The sequence below is a fragment of the Pygoscelis adeliae genome, unplaced genomic scaffold (genome assembly GCF_000699105.1).
Source record: "Pygoscelis adeliae isolate BGI_AS28 unplaced genomic scaffold, ASM69910v1 Scaffold286, whole genome shotgun sequence".
Lineage (NCBI taxonomy): Eukaryota > Metazoa > Chordata > Aves > Sphenisciformes > Spheniscidae > Pygoscelis > Pygoscelis adeliae.
Genome location: NW_008825076.1, coordinates 8,366,597 through 8,381,240, shown reverse-complemented (window position 1 = coordinate 8,381,240; position 14,644 = coordinate 8,366,597). Strand labels below are relative to the sequence as shown.

General features: G+C 44.7%; 1 protein-coding gene across 1 annotated transcript in view; it reads right to left on the bottom strand.

The window, feature by feature from the left end:
- The window catches only part of COL9A3 (collagen, type IX, alpha 3), a 34,980-nt gene extending 24,011 nt beyond the window's left edge, over nucleotides 1-10,969 (bottom strand). The window contains 9 exon segments of the mRNA XM_009326888.1: nucleotides 546-601; nucleotides 2,001-2,042; nucleotides 2,798-2,851; nucleotides 3,524-3,577; nucleotides 4,126-4,149; nucleotides 4,762-4,797; nucleotides 9,329-9,382; nucleotides 10,171-10,242; nucleotides 10,904-10,969. Coding sequence (XP_009325163.1) covers nucleotides 546-601; nucleotides 2,001-2,042; nucleotides 2,798-2,851; nucleotides 3,524-3,577; nucleotides 4,126-4,149; nucleotides 4,762-4,797; nucleotides 9,329-9,382; nucleotides 10,171-10,242; nucleotides 10,904-10,969 — 458 coding nt within the window.
- Between the last annotated feature and the right edge of the window lie 3,675 nt (nucleotides 10,970-14,644).

Genomic DNA, 14,644 nt, shown 5'->3' with positions numbered 1-14,644 from the left:
CTCTCTGCTTGCTTTTGTTCATCAGCTGCACCTCGCAAGGCTTGCACGGTGTTTTAACCTTTGTGCCCACCCTATGCAAAGGGTTAAATTTCATTTGTAGGAATAAGTGGCCGTAGTCAAAATCAGTAATTAAATCTTCCATCCGACAAAGGTTGCAATCCTGCAAGGGACAAAGCCACAAAGCGACGTGCCCGTAAGCGCAGGCAGTTACTTGAAGGACACAAAGCCCCTTGCTGAAGGTGAAGGAGAATGCTTACACCCTTTGCAGGACTGAGATCAGTGACAGGGCAGCTATTGCTACGAGTGCGGGAACAGCATGTAGGGGGCAGGATCAGGTCCTTCATCCTCCTCTTGTCTCATATTTGGCTGTATCAGGGGTTTTCTGTTTCGACAGCATAAACCCAGGCAAATGCACGGCTGGTTTGGAGAGGTGTGGAGCTTACAGGGGACGTGTACTGTATATAAAACAGTTTAATGCCAGGGGTTCATAGTGGTATTTATTTTGGGAGACAGACCCTTGTATCTGCAGGTGGTGTTTTTCTTACCTTGAACCCTTCATTCCTGGGGGACCCGGAGGACCCGGTGGGCACAGAGCCGGGCACTGCAAGAAACAGAAACACTCTTTGGTTTATCAAGTACACACAGCGCATCCAGGGAAGCTGGTTTCATTACTAGGGAGAAGAGAAAAGGTCATGTGGGTTTTGGCTCTAAACCTACTAAATCTAATTCGTTCATGCCGTAATGTATTCACCGGCATTTCCCTATGGCAGGAGGTGCTAAACAGGTCCTCAGGCCCCCAGTAACCCACAAAATAATGATTTATGAATGGTCTGCTTCACTTGGAGCATGCCTGCATGGACTGTGAAAAATTCTGAAGGCTGACAGTGGTCCACAGTCCAAAATAGTGGAGAACCACAGTTCCCTGGTGAAGCTGAATGGGTATCTTGTAAATCATTAGGAACATATTTAATTCTATGTATTCATTGACCCCTATTGATTTCCATTAGACAACTCACCTAACTGAAACAAGGACAAGCATTAGAGTTTATCAGAAGGGGACCTATAACAAATTAACCCAAATATCAATAAGCTGGTATCTGCAGATGTCTAGGGGTGGGTGAGCCCCTGGTGGGAACTCTAGTTTGACTGGGAACCAATCAGAACGTGCATGGAAATTTAATGGGGCTTAAAAGGCCGTGCTCTAAAAACTATAAATAGGGAAGGAGACTTTCTTCTGCAGCTTTTCTTTCTTTTTTTTTTTCTTTCTTTTAATAAAACCTCAGGCTACACCTCTGTAGCAGCAATTTAATTTTCTAGTATATTCCACAGGGTAACTTAAATTAAAACTGCAGAAATAGCATCATTTTCTACTAACTTCCACGTGACTTGCCATAAGGCAGTCTAAACTGACTCTGAGCTTTTTTGGGGCACGCCAATTAGAAAACCAAAGATGCTGTCACAACAACAGCTGTGAAATCTGGAAATGTCACTTCCATCGTTCATGGACTTAACACTCCTTTCATTCCCTTGAAAGGCAGGAATCAAGACTTTCTCATAAGGAAGTAGGTCTAAACAAAGCATATGCCCATAGGAACCCGGTGCCACCATCCATGGAAATAAACAGTGCAACACGCACGACCTTTCCTCTTCCAAAGCAGGATTGGAAACAGATGCATGAAAAGCTGTTGTCATTTACCAAATGCTGAAGTTGTTTTGTAAATGAAGAACGTATGCAAAACCTGCATTTTGGAAAGCAAACTGGAAAGCAAAGATCAAGGAAAAAATCAGCACTAGCTTATCTACCTCCTTGAAAGAATATTTCAGTCTTGCAAATACACACGCAACACTTACACATTCTGCAATACGGCAGTTTAGACCCATGTCTGCAGGTCTGAACGCTGCATGTTAAAAGATTTGACAGTCACCCAAGTATGCCAACGGAAAGCCACATCAAGGATTAAACCAAACAATATTTTCATGCTACATAAAGAAAAACCTACCTGAATGTCCCCACCGCCATCGGGAAGGGTGCCTGGAAGACCCTGCAATTCATGAAATGTGGTCTTTTAAATACATCAGGACAAACACCAGGAGGAAATACAATTTCTAGAAAATGCACTTTACAGACCCAGCTCAGTTGGATCAGCACGAGGCAGATACCCAGCCCCACAGCGTAAAACGCAGCCCCTGAACCCAGAGCGTTATGAGCAGCACCAGTCCTCAAAACAGGCATGTCAGGGCTGTAATTATCTTCTGGAGATGCACAAATGAGCTTGGGGAAGAGCCTCGGGCCTTAGGTGACGAGGCTTTCTCTTCCTTGAGAAGAGCAGCTGTGCCTGGCCCTCCTTCGGGATGGGGAAATTCCTTGGGAAAGACCTCCCTATCCCTCCAACCCTCCAGAGATACCGCAGCAAACCCAAAACAGACACTTGCTGGTCTCAAGCCCTCCTCGCTGGCCCTCCAAGAACACATCATGATCCAAGCAACCATATAAACCTTGAGAGAACAGAAAACCCACCCTGCGACCCGTCTGTGCCATAAAGCCTGGATGTCACTGGGTTCCTCCACCCACACAGCACAGACAATAAACAGGAGATAATCAACACACCAAAGTGCAGCCAGTGAAAAGTCACTGCTTTCCTTGGGGCACAGCGTTTACGGCCTGCTGAAACTTTGCCCGGAAAAGGAGCGCTCGAGGCAATGGCAGCAAAACAAACGTGCATGTTTTGGCAGCAAGAAGAAAATTCTGGACTCCCCATGGGAATTTTCTCACATTTATTTGCAAGCCTCAACTTACGGGAGGTCCGGGTGGTCCAGGAGGCCCTGGAAATCCTGGCAGACCAAAAGGTCCCTGAAAAGAGTGAAAAATAGTAAGAATTCCCGTTCTTAATCATTTAAATGAAAATGAAAAGTGAAAGGAAGGGTGGCTACCAAGTACCATTGCATATTTGTGAATGTGGGGCAAGATATCCCTAACGGGACTAAACTGCACCTTTCTTTCTGCAGAGGCTTCTATGACTGCAAAGAGAAAAGCAGATGCATATGGAAGTATAGGGATTAGGACAGAAGAACATATCCCTGCACCTCCATCCCTGCTTCCACTGGCTCTGTACCTCTCCAGTGGAGCTGTGGGCACCCAAAAATGATGGCATGCTTCTGCAGGACATGCTCCCTCAGATCAGACCCATTCTGTGCAGTAGCTTCTTTTGAGGATGCTGAAAGTACACACCAGCTGGTAACTAATCTCTGATCTGGCGACATTGGCTGCTTTTTTGTCCTTACCCATAGCTGGTAAAGGAAGATATGGCTGCAAGCAGTTGCACACCTTTGGATTGCACTGGTTGACTGGGGTGACCCTGCACAAGCTGATACAAGGAAAAGCATTGCCCGGGGGCATCTGTAGAGCTTGTAGTGGCTTGTGCATCACGCTTCCAGAATGGGGTGAGAGACCAGAAATGAACCTCATTCTTCTGTGGTTGTGGCATGTTCAGTAAATGAGAATCAAATGGTAGGAAAAACTCACAGGAGGGCCCCGAAATCCATTTCCACCTGGGAGCCCACTGGGTCCTGGAGGGCCCTGTTGAACAGAGAGAAGATCCTTACACCCATGGCAACCTGACATAGCTGCCGAAGCCCGGGGCAAACAAACAGTCTGGCTGTACTCGTTTGCCTAACCCCTCCGAGGAGCCCAGTCCTGCAGCCAGACGATCAGTTTACCAATGCACATGTTTCTTTTTGCTCCACCTTCCCACGGAGCGTGCTCCTGTCATCATCGCACGTTGCCAATACCTGCATCCCCTCTGACACAGAGCAGCTCTGAGATGCTCCAGGAAACCACCAAACAAAAGCTGTCCCAGAACTGGTCGCTTCCAGCCATTAGAAGGCTGCTGTGCCTTGAATTTACACCACTTCCCTGGGGTGTAAGGTAAGCTTATGCCAGCTTCCCTGGGGGTAAGGTAAGCATAAAAAACCCCACAAGGCTGCCGACCTGCAGGACTCCACATCCCTCCGCCCGGCACAGGAGAGGGACCCGAGGCCTGGGGTGGGTTTGTAACACTCAAGGTGTCCAATAAAGCTAGTGTAATAATTTAAACCTCTTTTTCGAAAAAGAGCCTCATTACTTACTGGAGGTCCTGGGAGTCCTTTGCCCTGGAAACAACATTTAAAACAGTAAGAGATCACTTACAAACTGAACATACAGAGAAAAAAGCAAGTCTCAGAAAATGCTTCTTAATTTTTTTTTTTCTTTTAAGTTTCCTCAGCACTCCCCTGTCCCCAATTATTGTAAGTTGCAATCAGAGCAGAGCTGGAGTCTTAATCAATCCTTTTGTTGCCTCTAATAATTTGTATTCCCTTTACATCGCTGTTACCTACGAGACATCTCTAAGTAAAGCCACATACAGTGACGTGATAGTGGGACACAGACATTTATGAAGACAACATTCTAGTTTATCTACTTTTCTTCTTTTTTCTTTTAATTTTTATTAGACATTATCTAATGTCTAATAATTTTGATAGCATTTGATATGCTGGTCTTTATCCCAAGCTGGCTTGCTTTTAACATCTCGGAGACTGAGAACAGGCCCTGTGCTACCAGAACAGGTCACACACACGTATTTAAACACTTCAAACAATATTTTCTCACTCAGTCAGGCTTTGATCCCTTTGTTTGGGATACAAGGCTTCCCATCTTGTCTTGGTGATGGATTTGGCATAATATTACACTCCATCTTCACATATGCAGGTCTAGGAGGTACTTACAGCTGGTCCAGGTGGCCCGGCAGGTCCTAATGCACCCTACAGGAATAAACCAGAGTGCAAATTAGCAGGGATAAAACAGAAACCTCCATACGGGTAGACACCAATGCCTGCCCTCCTTGACACCAATCTTTGTCTGAAAACTCCAGCAGTGTCTTATAGTAACAGCATGCAGCTGGAGATGCTCAGCTGAATTCACAAATACAAGGATAGAAGCTTATGAATAATGACTCTGTCATTCCTGATTAATTACTTGATTGAAGAACATTTTAAGATAGTAGGGATGGAGGTTCAGAACTGGCCCCAGCAACTTTCTTCGCCATTTGCTGGTCGAGAGAGAATAGACTAAAACATGAGCTACTCCTAAAAGACCAGACAGACACTTCTGCAAGTCACAGCTGGCCTCAGTCTAGTCTCCACGAATATCAAAACGTTCATAAACTGGATTTCATCCATTTGAAACATTCTCATTCATAATACATTCATGTTGTAGATCCAATGACTAAATTATCTGAAACTATTTAGCTTGGATATTTGAAGATTTGGACTCGTTCTAGTGAACTTTATTAATTCATACATTTTTGCTTCAAGCAAAGACAAAGATTTGGCAGCTTCTGCCTCTTCACTAGCTTTCCTTGGCAAATCCCCAATCTCCTTTTCCCAATTTGCATTCTTACTCTTAAGCTTGACTAGAGTTTGGTGATGTCATGTCTTAGACTAGAATTAAGTAATTCTTGAAGTTGTTACGTTCCTGCTTAACTAAAGACAGTAAGACAGACAGGCAGACCTTCTTCATCCCTTTGTTGCATTGCAAAGATGCCAACATTGGCCGGTAGACTGTAAAATTCGTTATAGGTAGTAATTCTGAAACAGAAAGTAAATGGAAATATAAAAATGAACAAAAAACCCCAGGGTGGTGGGTTGACCTTGGCCAGCAGCTGTTAAGATATCTCCAAGAGATACTGTGTGTGCATTGCTGACTGATGCTCTCGGGTCCGAGAGCCTCCTCTGAAAACAGCTGTGGCTGCGACGGGGAAAGGAAGAGCAGAGGCAGGCGGCTGATGAGAGCAGAGCAATTTTGTCACTCCTTTTAAAAAGCAAAAAAAAAAGGGGGGAGAAAAAAAAAAAGAAGTGGTGGAGGTGCAGAAATGCCAGTGTAATTTGGGGTGAATGATAAATAAAATAATAGCTTGCTCAACAGCACTGACGCAGCCCTCGCAGTGAGCGTCTCTAAGCGGTGCTGACGCTCGGGAGCTGCAGAAGAGCCGCGTTGTTCTCAAGGCCCTGCTGCAGACAGCTTTTTGCTTGCATTTGTATTGTTGTCAGCTGATGTTGCTCTCTGGATAAAAGCAGAACTTAAAATAGTAAGGAGGTGACAGACTTAAACACAGAACAAACCACGTCGTTATTTATGGACTGGGTTAAACTAGTGCCAGCAAAACCGTCATCTCCTTGTGCAGAGGACAAAGAGCGATTACAGCACGAGGCTTCCTCAGCCTCTCGCCAGCCCGACCACCCAAACCTGTTTTCCAAAAGTTCTCAAAATGCTGCACAGAAACATCTCGAGAATGATGTCCTGAGCTGGAATTAAATGGTATCTACCCCTAGGACCAGGAGAACAAGGCAGATGGGCAGACCTGGAAAATATCCCAACACACTGTTGCTTATTGTGATCCCAGGGGCGACTCCAGCCCTTTCCTAATGTTGTGCTTACCGAGTGAGATTAGAAATATTTTGCCTTGTTAAGCTTAAGGAGAAAGATACAGAGGGCCCAAGGCCTCATTAAGAGGAGTCTTGTGAAGAGAGGACTGTAATCCAATAAAAATCAACTCTGCTGCAAATGTCAGCTCATTCACTTCTCTTACTGCAGGTTACCCTGCTTTTCTTCCAGTCACTTTTATCTTTAGGCTGAGTCCTTACAACCGCTGATGGTTGTAAGGGACAAGCTGGGATCTCATCCTGTAAAGAAAACATGGAATTCCTGGCACCTACTGCTTTGCACCCTAATCCTGCCCCCACTGAAGCCAGCTGCATAGCCCCTTTCTGCTTTGGCAGACATGCCAAAAGGTTGGCAGAGTACCCAAAGTGCCAAGTGTTGGCACTTTACGCTCCTTAATTCTGATATCTTTGAGGGCTTAAGGTGCAGCAGGCAGCAGTGAACATTCCTGGTACGGTAAAAGATCATCGAGTCCCTGAGCAAGCTGATGTGACTCCGTTAAGTTCAAAGGAGAGACTCTAATTTACACCTCGATTTTAATAACATTGTCTGACTCAACTCATTCTCCTGGTAACAATGTTCTTTCTCTTTTGATTAAAAAACAATCTCACCATAATTTTTCACTTTAAAGTAATATACTTTATAAATATACAACTACGGAGCATAGGAAAGACTTGATTAATATGACATTCATAAACAAATATGAATAATTATGTTTTCCTCGTTGCTTATAGTGTAAAGCACCAAACTTCAAAATGGCCTTTGAAAACTTTCCAACGAAGGACACCAGTATCCAGCACTGAGGTCAGAACCCAGCTCGTTCCTGGCTAAAAATAAAGGATTTTTTTAATTGAAAAAACAATTAGGCTTGATCTAGTCTGTAAGCAGAACCATGAGAAAAGCTAACGGATGCTGACAGCGATGGGAGTATTTAACATAAAAACCATTTTGGTGTGCTGCCTTCACAATACTCCGTCCCTGGTCAGACGTGAATCACTGTTGGACTGATGAAGGAAAAGAAATGTTTAGCAATAATGTATTACTAAAAACTGTCTTCCGTGAGCCCACTTCCATATGCTCAACACCTTCGCTCTCAGACACCCCAGTTGAGGAAAACATGCTTGTTCAGAAAAGTTACAGCGTTAAGCATGAGTTCAATCCCACAACAGTAAGTAGACACCTGCTTATTTCAGTGATTCCTGGGAGACTGAAATATGCTCTTAAAGTTGGGCAGAAGAAAAAGTCGGGGTAACAATGCTGCCCTTTTAGAGTGCTAGAAATTTACAGGTTTTTTTTTCTTTTTCCAGGCTTTTATTAGACCAATTAAAACAATTTTCCAGACAGACCACTGACCTTGAAAAGCTCCCATAAATGACAACAGGTCCCAAGTTTGCCCCATGCTGACAGCTTGAGTTACGAGACATGGGAAAGCACGTCAAATCAGAGCAGGTAGTTACGGTAACTGTGCTAAAACAGCATTTGTGTGCCTCTACTAAACAGCTGAAGAGGAAGTTCTTGTGCCCAGAAATTATCTGCTCCGTTACGCTGCAAACTAGGAGCCTGTGTGCTAAAGTGGGCATGGGCAAATACTACCACCGAACGTGACACGGGCACAAAACTGCTCACAGTTTTCTGTGTGTGGTCCTGAACTCTTCTATTTTAAAAATCAGGGATCAGTTCCCAGAAGGTGCTGGGCTCTTGCCACAGACTGTCTGCGAGCGGTCAGGATTTTGCAGCCCCGGGTCCCCGGGGAAAGACGGGCACGAGGAAAAGCAAAGGAGATGGTTTTTAGTGCAGTGCCAACGGACGGAGGCTCGGAGCTGTGACCACGATGCTTCGGTCCTGCCACTCAACTTTCCCAGTGGCCGAGCAAACGTTGCCTTGCACACGGGGAAGGAAGCAGAGCGTATCAAAGATACATGGCTCTGTCACTCATCCCTTTAACTAAATGAGACAACTCAGAGTTTTGAGCCTTGGGTAACTCCTCAGGGCAACAAATGGATTATGGAGATATATTGAACCTTTTTTAACCTCTGCACGCTGTGATGTGTGTTCAGCCCATTACTGTAGCCCCAAGTTCAGGAGACCAATAAACCAGCTGTGGATACAAGTCTTATCTTCCCTGGGAGACAGGAAAATAGCCACGCTGGATAAAAATCTGTGCTGAATGGCTCATTCATGTTTAGTTCTTAATGTCATAAGGAGACCTAAGTGCCTTTCCAGTCCCATTGTAGATGATCTGAAGGACATCTGTAACATCTCAGGCAGTAATTTCTCTGTCCCTGCGGTGCCCCTTAGCAGAGCTGTAATATGCAGGAAGCAAGAAAAAAACCCTTTTATTTCTTGCTACGCTGGCTAGGGAAGTCTATGCCAAAGCAACTAATAATGTCAACCATATGGACAGCCCCAGAATTAACAAAAGGCAAAAGTTTAAACAGTTAATACACAGTAGCAGTAATTATAAACATAACAGAGCTGCATACTCGGACTGAAAATAAAGGCCAAAATAGCTTCACTTTGACAGACTTAATGACGAAGTTTATCGACTGCTTCAAGGAACTTTTTAGATACTCGAAATATCACCAGCGCTGTTCTGCACTGGCACTCCCACCACTGAGGCTATCCAAGCCCATTCAGCGCCATGTGAAAGGAAGATGGATCTCATGCCCTGCCTCATGAAAAGCCATCTGGGGCTTCATTTCAAGGGTCCAAGTATTCTGCAAGGGTTTACGGATAAATAAGCCATCGTAATCAACACTCGAATGTCACCAATTTACAAAGGAATGAGAAACCATCAATACAATCAGTGACAATGTTCATTTAAAGGGACTTAGGATCTAATGTGGTACTCACACGGTCTCCTGGAGGCCCATTTGGGCCAGGTGGGCCATCAGTTCCTGTTAAACCCTGTAAAAAAAAAAAAAGATAAGTGTGAAAACAGAGAAATACAGTAACAAGAGCTATAGGAAGTCCCTGTCACCAACACAAATCATCTGGGTGCCAAGATCTCAGGAAAGCCTAACCATTTTATTTCTCTCTGTAATTAATCACAAAGGAAAGGAACAGAAGCAAATTATCAGTACTGTTCCCTGTGCATTGTAAATGGATGAACACCACCAAGTAGTCTTGTTACTGGTGTTTACTGAGATGCAGCTTAGCTGGGGAAGCTCATTGAATGCTTCCTCTCGCCTGATGCAGAAGAAAATGGGCTGGCTAAAACCTTACCCACAGCCAGCTACCACGGCAGTAAGTCGGTAAGCTGGGAAAACTTGACTGTGTGCAGTCACCTGTCCAGAGCTGTAGGGCAAATCCCAGGCCCGTGACCAGCAAGCCTCAGCTAATAAGCGCGACTGGATCTCTGAATTGAGGCTCGATGGGTTTGCTCCAGAAACGTCAACTGATGCCTGTATTTCTGCAGACTTGCCCGGTGCACCTCTGAAGAGCCGCAATGCTTCATTGTAAGAGTGCCGTCCTATCAGTTATGCATCTCAAAATTGTTCCCATACTCCTTAATTCAATCAAGAGATGCTTTCAACTCTTAAAATTTCTCCTGGTATGCAAGACATATATGTAGATCCAGGACCCACTTTGCTTCTCCAGTAGACACAGAGAAAGTTGATAAGACTCTCTGGGGAAAACACCCATGCCTATGTGAAATATTTAAAAGATCTAAGAGAAGATGACAAAATACTCACATCCACTCCAGGAAGGCCAGGCAATCCAGCTTCACCAGCTGCTCCAGGCTTCCCTGGTGCACCTTTTGGCCCCTAAATCAGATAAACAGACAATTATTTTTAACGTAATAACAAGAGAAACATGGTGTGTGTTGATACGGGCTATAAGATGGAAGTTCATTTGTCAATGCGTTAATCTCACACCACGCAACATGGAAGAATTCCTGCAGAGAGGGATGAAACTTGCCATGAATCCATATCCAAATCCTAAATTCATTTCAGTGCTTTGGCTCAGTTCCACATACAGTTACTCATAAGCTGTTCCTAGTAGAGGGGTAGAAAGGGCTGTGCCACCTGGTACAATTTTGAGCACCCCTCGGCAGACTGAGGAGCTGAAGCAGACTCAGACCAATGCCAAAAATAACCACGCATATGTGGCTTGCTGCCAGTTTTGTTATACTGGTGATGGGTGAGCTTTATTTCATGCTTATCCTCCGCTAGCAATGAAGCAGAAGAATGCGTTTGTCCCCAGGACCAGTGCTGAGCATCTCCGCTCCTGTGTACCCTTTATGGAAATTCTGCTGTAGATCGAGAGGAACATGAGCCAGCAAGTCTTAGCTCTTGCATTGTGTCCCTCTCAAAAGGATGAGCAAGTCAATGTCAACCAGAAAATACTTACTGGTGGGCCTGGCAAACCAGGAGGGCCGGGCTCTCCCTAAATGAAAGAGAAAAGACATCGGTGTTAGTGCTGTACCTCTTTCTGTTGACTTTTTGCGACAATGGCGTTCCCAACTGTCATAGCGCTCAAGTCTCCCTTCATGCCCACTCCAAGACTTACCACGCTCAGTCTTATGAAGCTGGTGCTCTAGATCCTACTGACCACGAAAGCAGGATGAGCTTGGATAGCCTTTTCCACATCTACGATAGCAGATTTGGTGAAACCCACATCCTCGGCCTCCCAGAGAGAACCAGTGCTTCTGAACGGTGCCCAGCACCTCCAACTTTTTCCAGGTATACTTAGAAATTATTTGCGCTTGGGCTTGTCTGCAAGTGGGGCAGAGAGGAAGGTGGATGGCTGTTGAGGCTTTCAAACATCTTCCTGATGAAACAGAGGGATGCAATGACAAGCTCCAGGTATCCAGGACACAGTATGCAACTGTGGTACTACCGGGAGTTGGGGACTATCAGAAAGCGAAGAATGAACAAACTGCCTACAATGATTTTCTTCATATGACTAAACTTTGACAGGAAAAGCAAATGAACAAAGCCCCCAACTGATTTCCACCTAATCCAATTGCACAATCCAGATTAAACCCGATTTTTATAAAATATTTCAAAAGTGCTCATTTTTTCCTATCCTAATGGAAAGCAACTTTGAAGAACAACATTAAAGGTGTTTGGGAGACAATATTTAAGAAGTCTTTGAATCAATCCTTCTGGCTTAGCCAGCTGTAACATCATTCAGGAGCTTGTGTGGACCCCAGACAACAAGATATTTGTGTTTTATTGTTAGCCACCGAAAGAGGCAATCATTTGTGAATAGCAGGAGCTTGACTGGAGCTTCGTTTCCCATCTCATCCCGCAGAAAATCACTTTGTGTCCCAGTTCCAGATGTCTGGATGGTACCCTCCCCTCCTGGCTTTAGGATAAGAGCACTAAATATTGTGAGAGGCTCCGGTATTGTGGGCAAGCAGAGGGGAAGGGGTATGTTGATACCCTGGAAGAAGAAAATCTATATGGAAAAAGGGCGGTTATTAACAGAGCAAGGCTAGAAATAACACCATTCCCACAGCGGGCCTGATAATTAGGAGTTAGAAGGCAGTAAGCAAAGTTGTGGAATTTATAGCATGTTTCTATATTTACTGTGTCGGCAACTGCAAAGTCTGTGGGCAAATCTCTCAAGACTGCCTGCCTTGATTCGCTCAGGCGAGGATTTATGTACTGCATTGGTGACCCATCAACGCACAGACCAGAGAGTCATTGAACAGAGGGATATTTATGCTCTGTCTTGCTGAAGCAACTCCTTTGCCCACAGATTTTCCATAAATAGTTATCGTTATCATAGGTGGGGAAGGTCTCCTGCCAAGGAAATGAAAGGAGCAGTTCTTTTGCAATGAATGGTTTGAAAAGGCAGCTAGAAATGGCAGTAGAGGTGGTTTACTCCCTCCTCCATCACTTGAGATTGCCAGCCCCTTGCATTTTTTTCTTGCCTGTCTGATGGCAATCCATAGAGCAAGGTCACAGTGTCAGCAAAGGCTGTTTGGGACCACCTTAAACCTTGATCCTGCCATCGTGGACCCCTGCGGGACTCTGCAGGAGCACCACAACTTCAGTCAGCTGAATCAAAAGCCTAATCAGTGTATATACCCCTAATGCCAGATCACTGGGAATTAGAGTCAAAGGCCGTCAGCAAAAGGAAACGCTCTCCTGGTGCTACAGGAGAGGGAAGGAAGTTTGCTCTTTCTTAGCAAGTCAAGCCAGGAGACAAAAAGTGGAAGGAAAAAAAAAAAGCAGCTTGATTTTTTGAAAAGTGACAATCGCTTATTAGCAATTTGGGGAATTACATCCCCAGAAATCATTCACAGGAACTTGTCGCTAATTCTTTCGATCATAACATGCTGTTCCTATTCTTGGGAGGGAGAGATTTTGCTTGTTACTGAGTATGAAATGTGAAGTATGTTAAAGGCTATAATTATAAAATATTTCAGAGGGACTTAATGTTGCAGCTCCCACTGAAAAGCAGGAACGAAAGCAGGAGCTTCTAGAAATTGTGCTTATGGGGTTCATCCAAGGTTTGTTCGGAGATATCCTGAATAATTCAGCTGTATGTTATGCATCGGTCACAGCCAACAGTAAGGGACTGCTGAACACCTCGGCAGCGCTCATCCAGCTCAAAGACCATTCAGCGGCTCTTCCCACACAGCACTGATCCAAAGCCATCTGTGAAGACGACCCAGCTGGAGCGGCTTACAGAGTTCGGAAACTCACATAGATACGGTCCAGGAAAGTTCCGATTGTGCTTTAAAGGAAGTATAATCACTAAAGAAAAGAAAGAAAATAATGGTTTCGTTCTTTGCGGTGGTAGAATTGACGCTGCCACTTGGGCCCCACACGATTCTCTCCATGCAGCACTATGAAAATGCAGAGCAGTGCTGGATTTTATATGCCATAATTTTTTTGGAGGGTACTGCCAGAAAAGTGGTAGCTCTTGAACTGGGAGGCTTCATGACTGTGCTCAACACCAGCCACAGCTCTGCATCTCTTCTCCTATGCAATTCAACAGGACTAAATGTTGAATTTAGTCTAAATGTCCTGTTGAACAGCAGAAACCATCCTGGAGCCTGCCCCTGAACAGCTGGACAACCTCACATGAACAGGACACCTGACAACCTATATCCATCGGAGGGATGTAGATCAAGTCTGTTCAAATGAGAGACTATTCCTGTGTCGCCAAAACTCCAGACTCAAGCTGGGACTGCAAGACTTAGCACCTTAAATACTTTACTCAGCCGTTTGATTTATTACGACTAAGTTCTTCCTATTAATTAGATGTTGTTATTTGGTCCTGTCCCACAGGGAGCCTTCCGAAGCTTTTAGCAGAGGATAAAAGGGCGCAGGTTCACGTGACCAGCATCTCCCCAGGCTCCTGTTTCCAAGAGCGATCAGAAGTGATGCTGGTGCTGTTCCAGAATTAAGGTGTAAAATATCCTGTAGAAAGCAAGAACCGAACGACACAATTACAGGGATTTGTTTCTTTCTGATTGCCTATATGCAGAAGTTGGTTATGACTTGAAGTCTGAAGGGCTTCATCCCAAATTCTTCTTTTTCACTCTGTACAGAAACGCAGCCACCCTTTCCTGAAGCCCGCTGGCCGCACAGATGTCCTGCTGCAGTGACTCCACAGGCTCACTGCTGCAAACGTGAACGTGTGTCCTTTGCCCTCTTCCAGAGTGTCTCCTTAAGCCTTTTCTTGTATCATGAAAAACAGCGGAGAGAAACTGTCAAGGTACCAGCTCTGAACTTTTCACGCTACAAAACCAGTGAGATTTTCAGTAAAACGGTCTCCGTTAGTGGAAAGGACACTTTAGAGGGACTAGCTGCAAATCAATGAGGTTCTCTCTTCAGACCAGCCTTGCTCACAGAGCACTATGAAAGCTCACCACCGCAGACAAAAAAGCTCCTTGTTCACCATATACCAGGGAACTCATATATCTTTTTTAACCTTCTTATCCAAAAGAAAATGACCTGCATGGAATGAATAGATTTTTTCAAGGTTGCTTAAAGGCCGAATTCCAATAAACTTACTTCAGACTAGCTTTAAAAAACCCTGCCCTATTCCATAAGCAGCTTAGAGAGACAAGCGCTACTCAAACTGAATATCGAAGTGGGAATCCGGCCTTTCACACGTGATGTGGTCCAGTTGAAGGTCCATCTGTTGCTCTTTTTATCTGCTGCCAACTAAAGGACACAATTCAGCCCTTATCCAACAGATGCA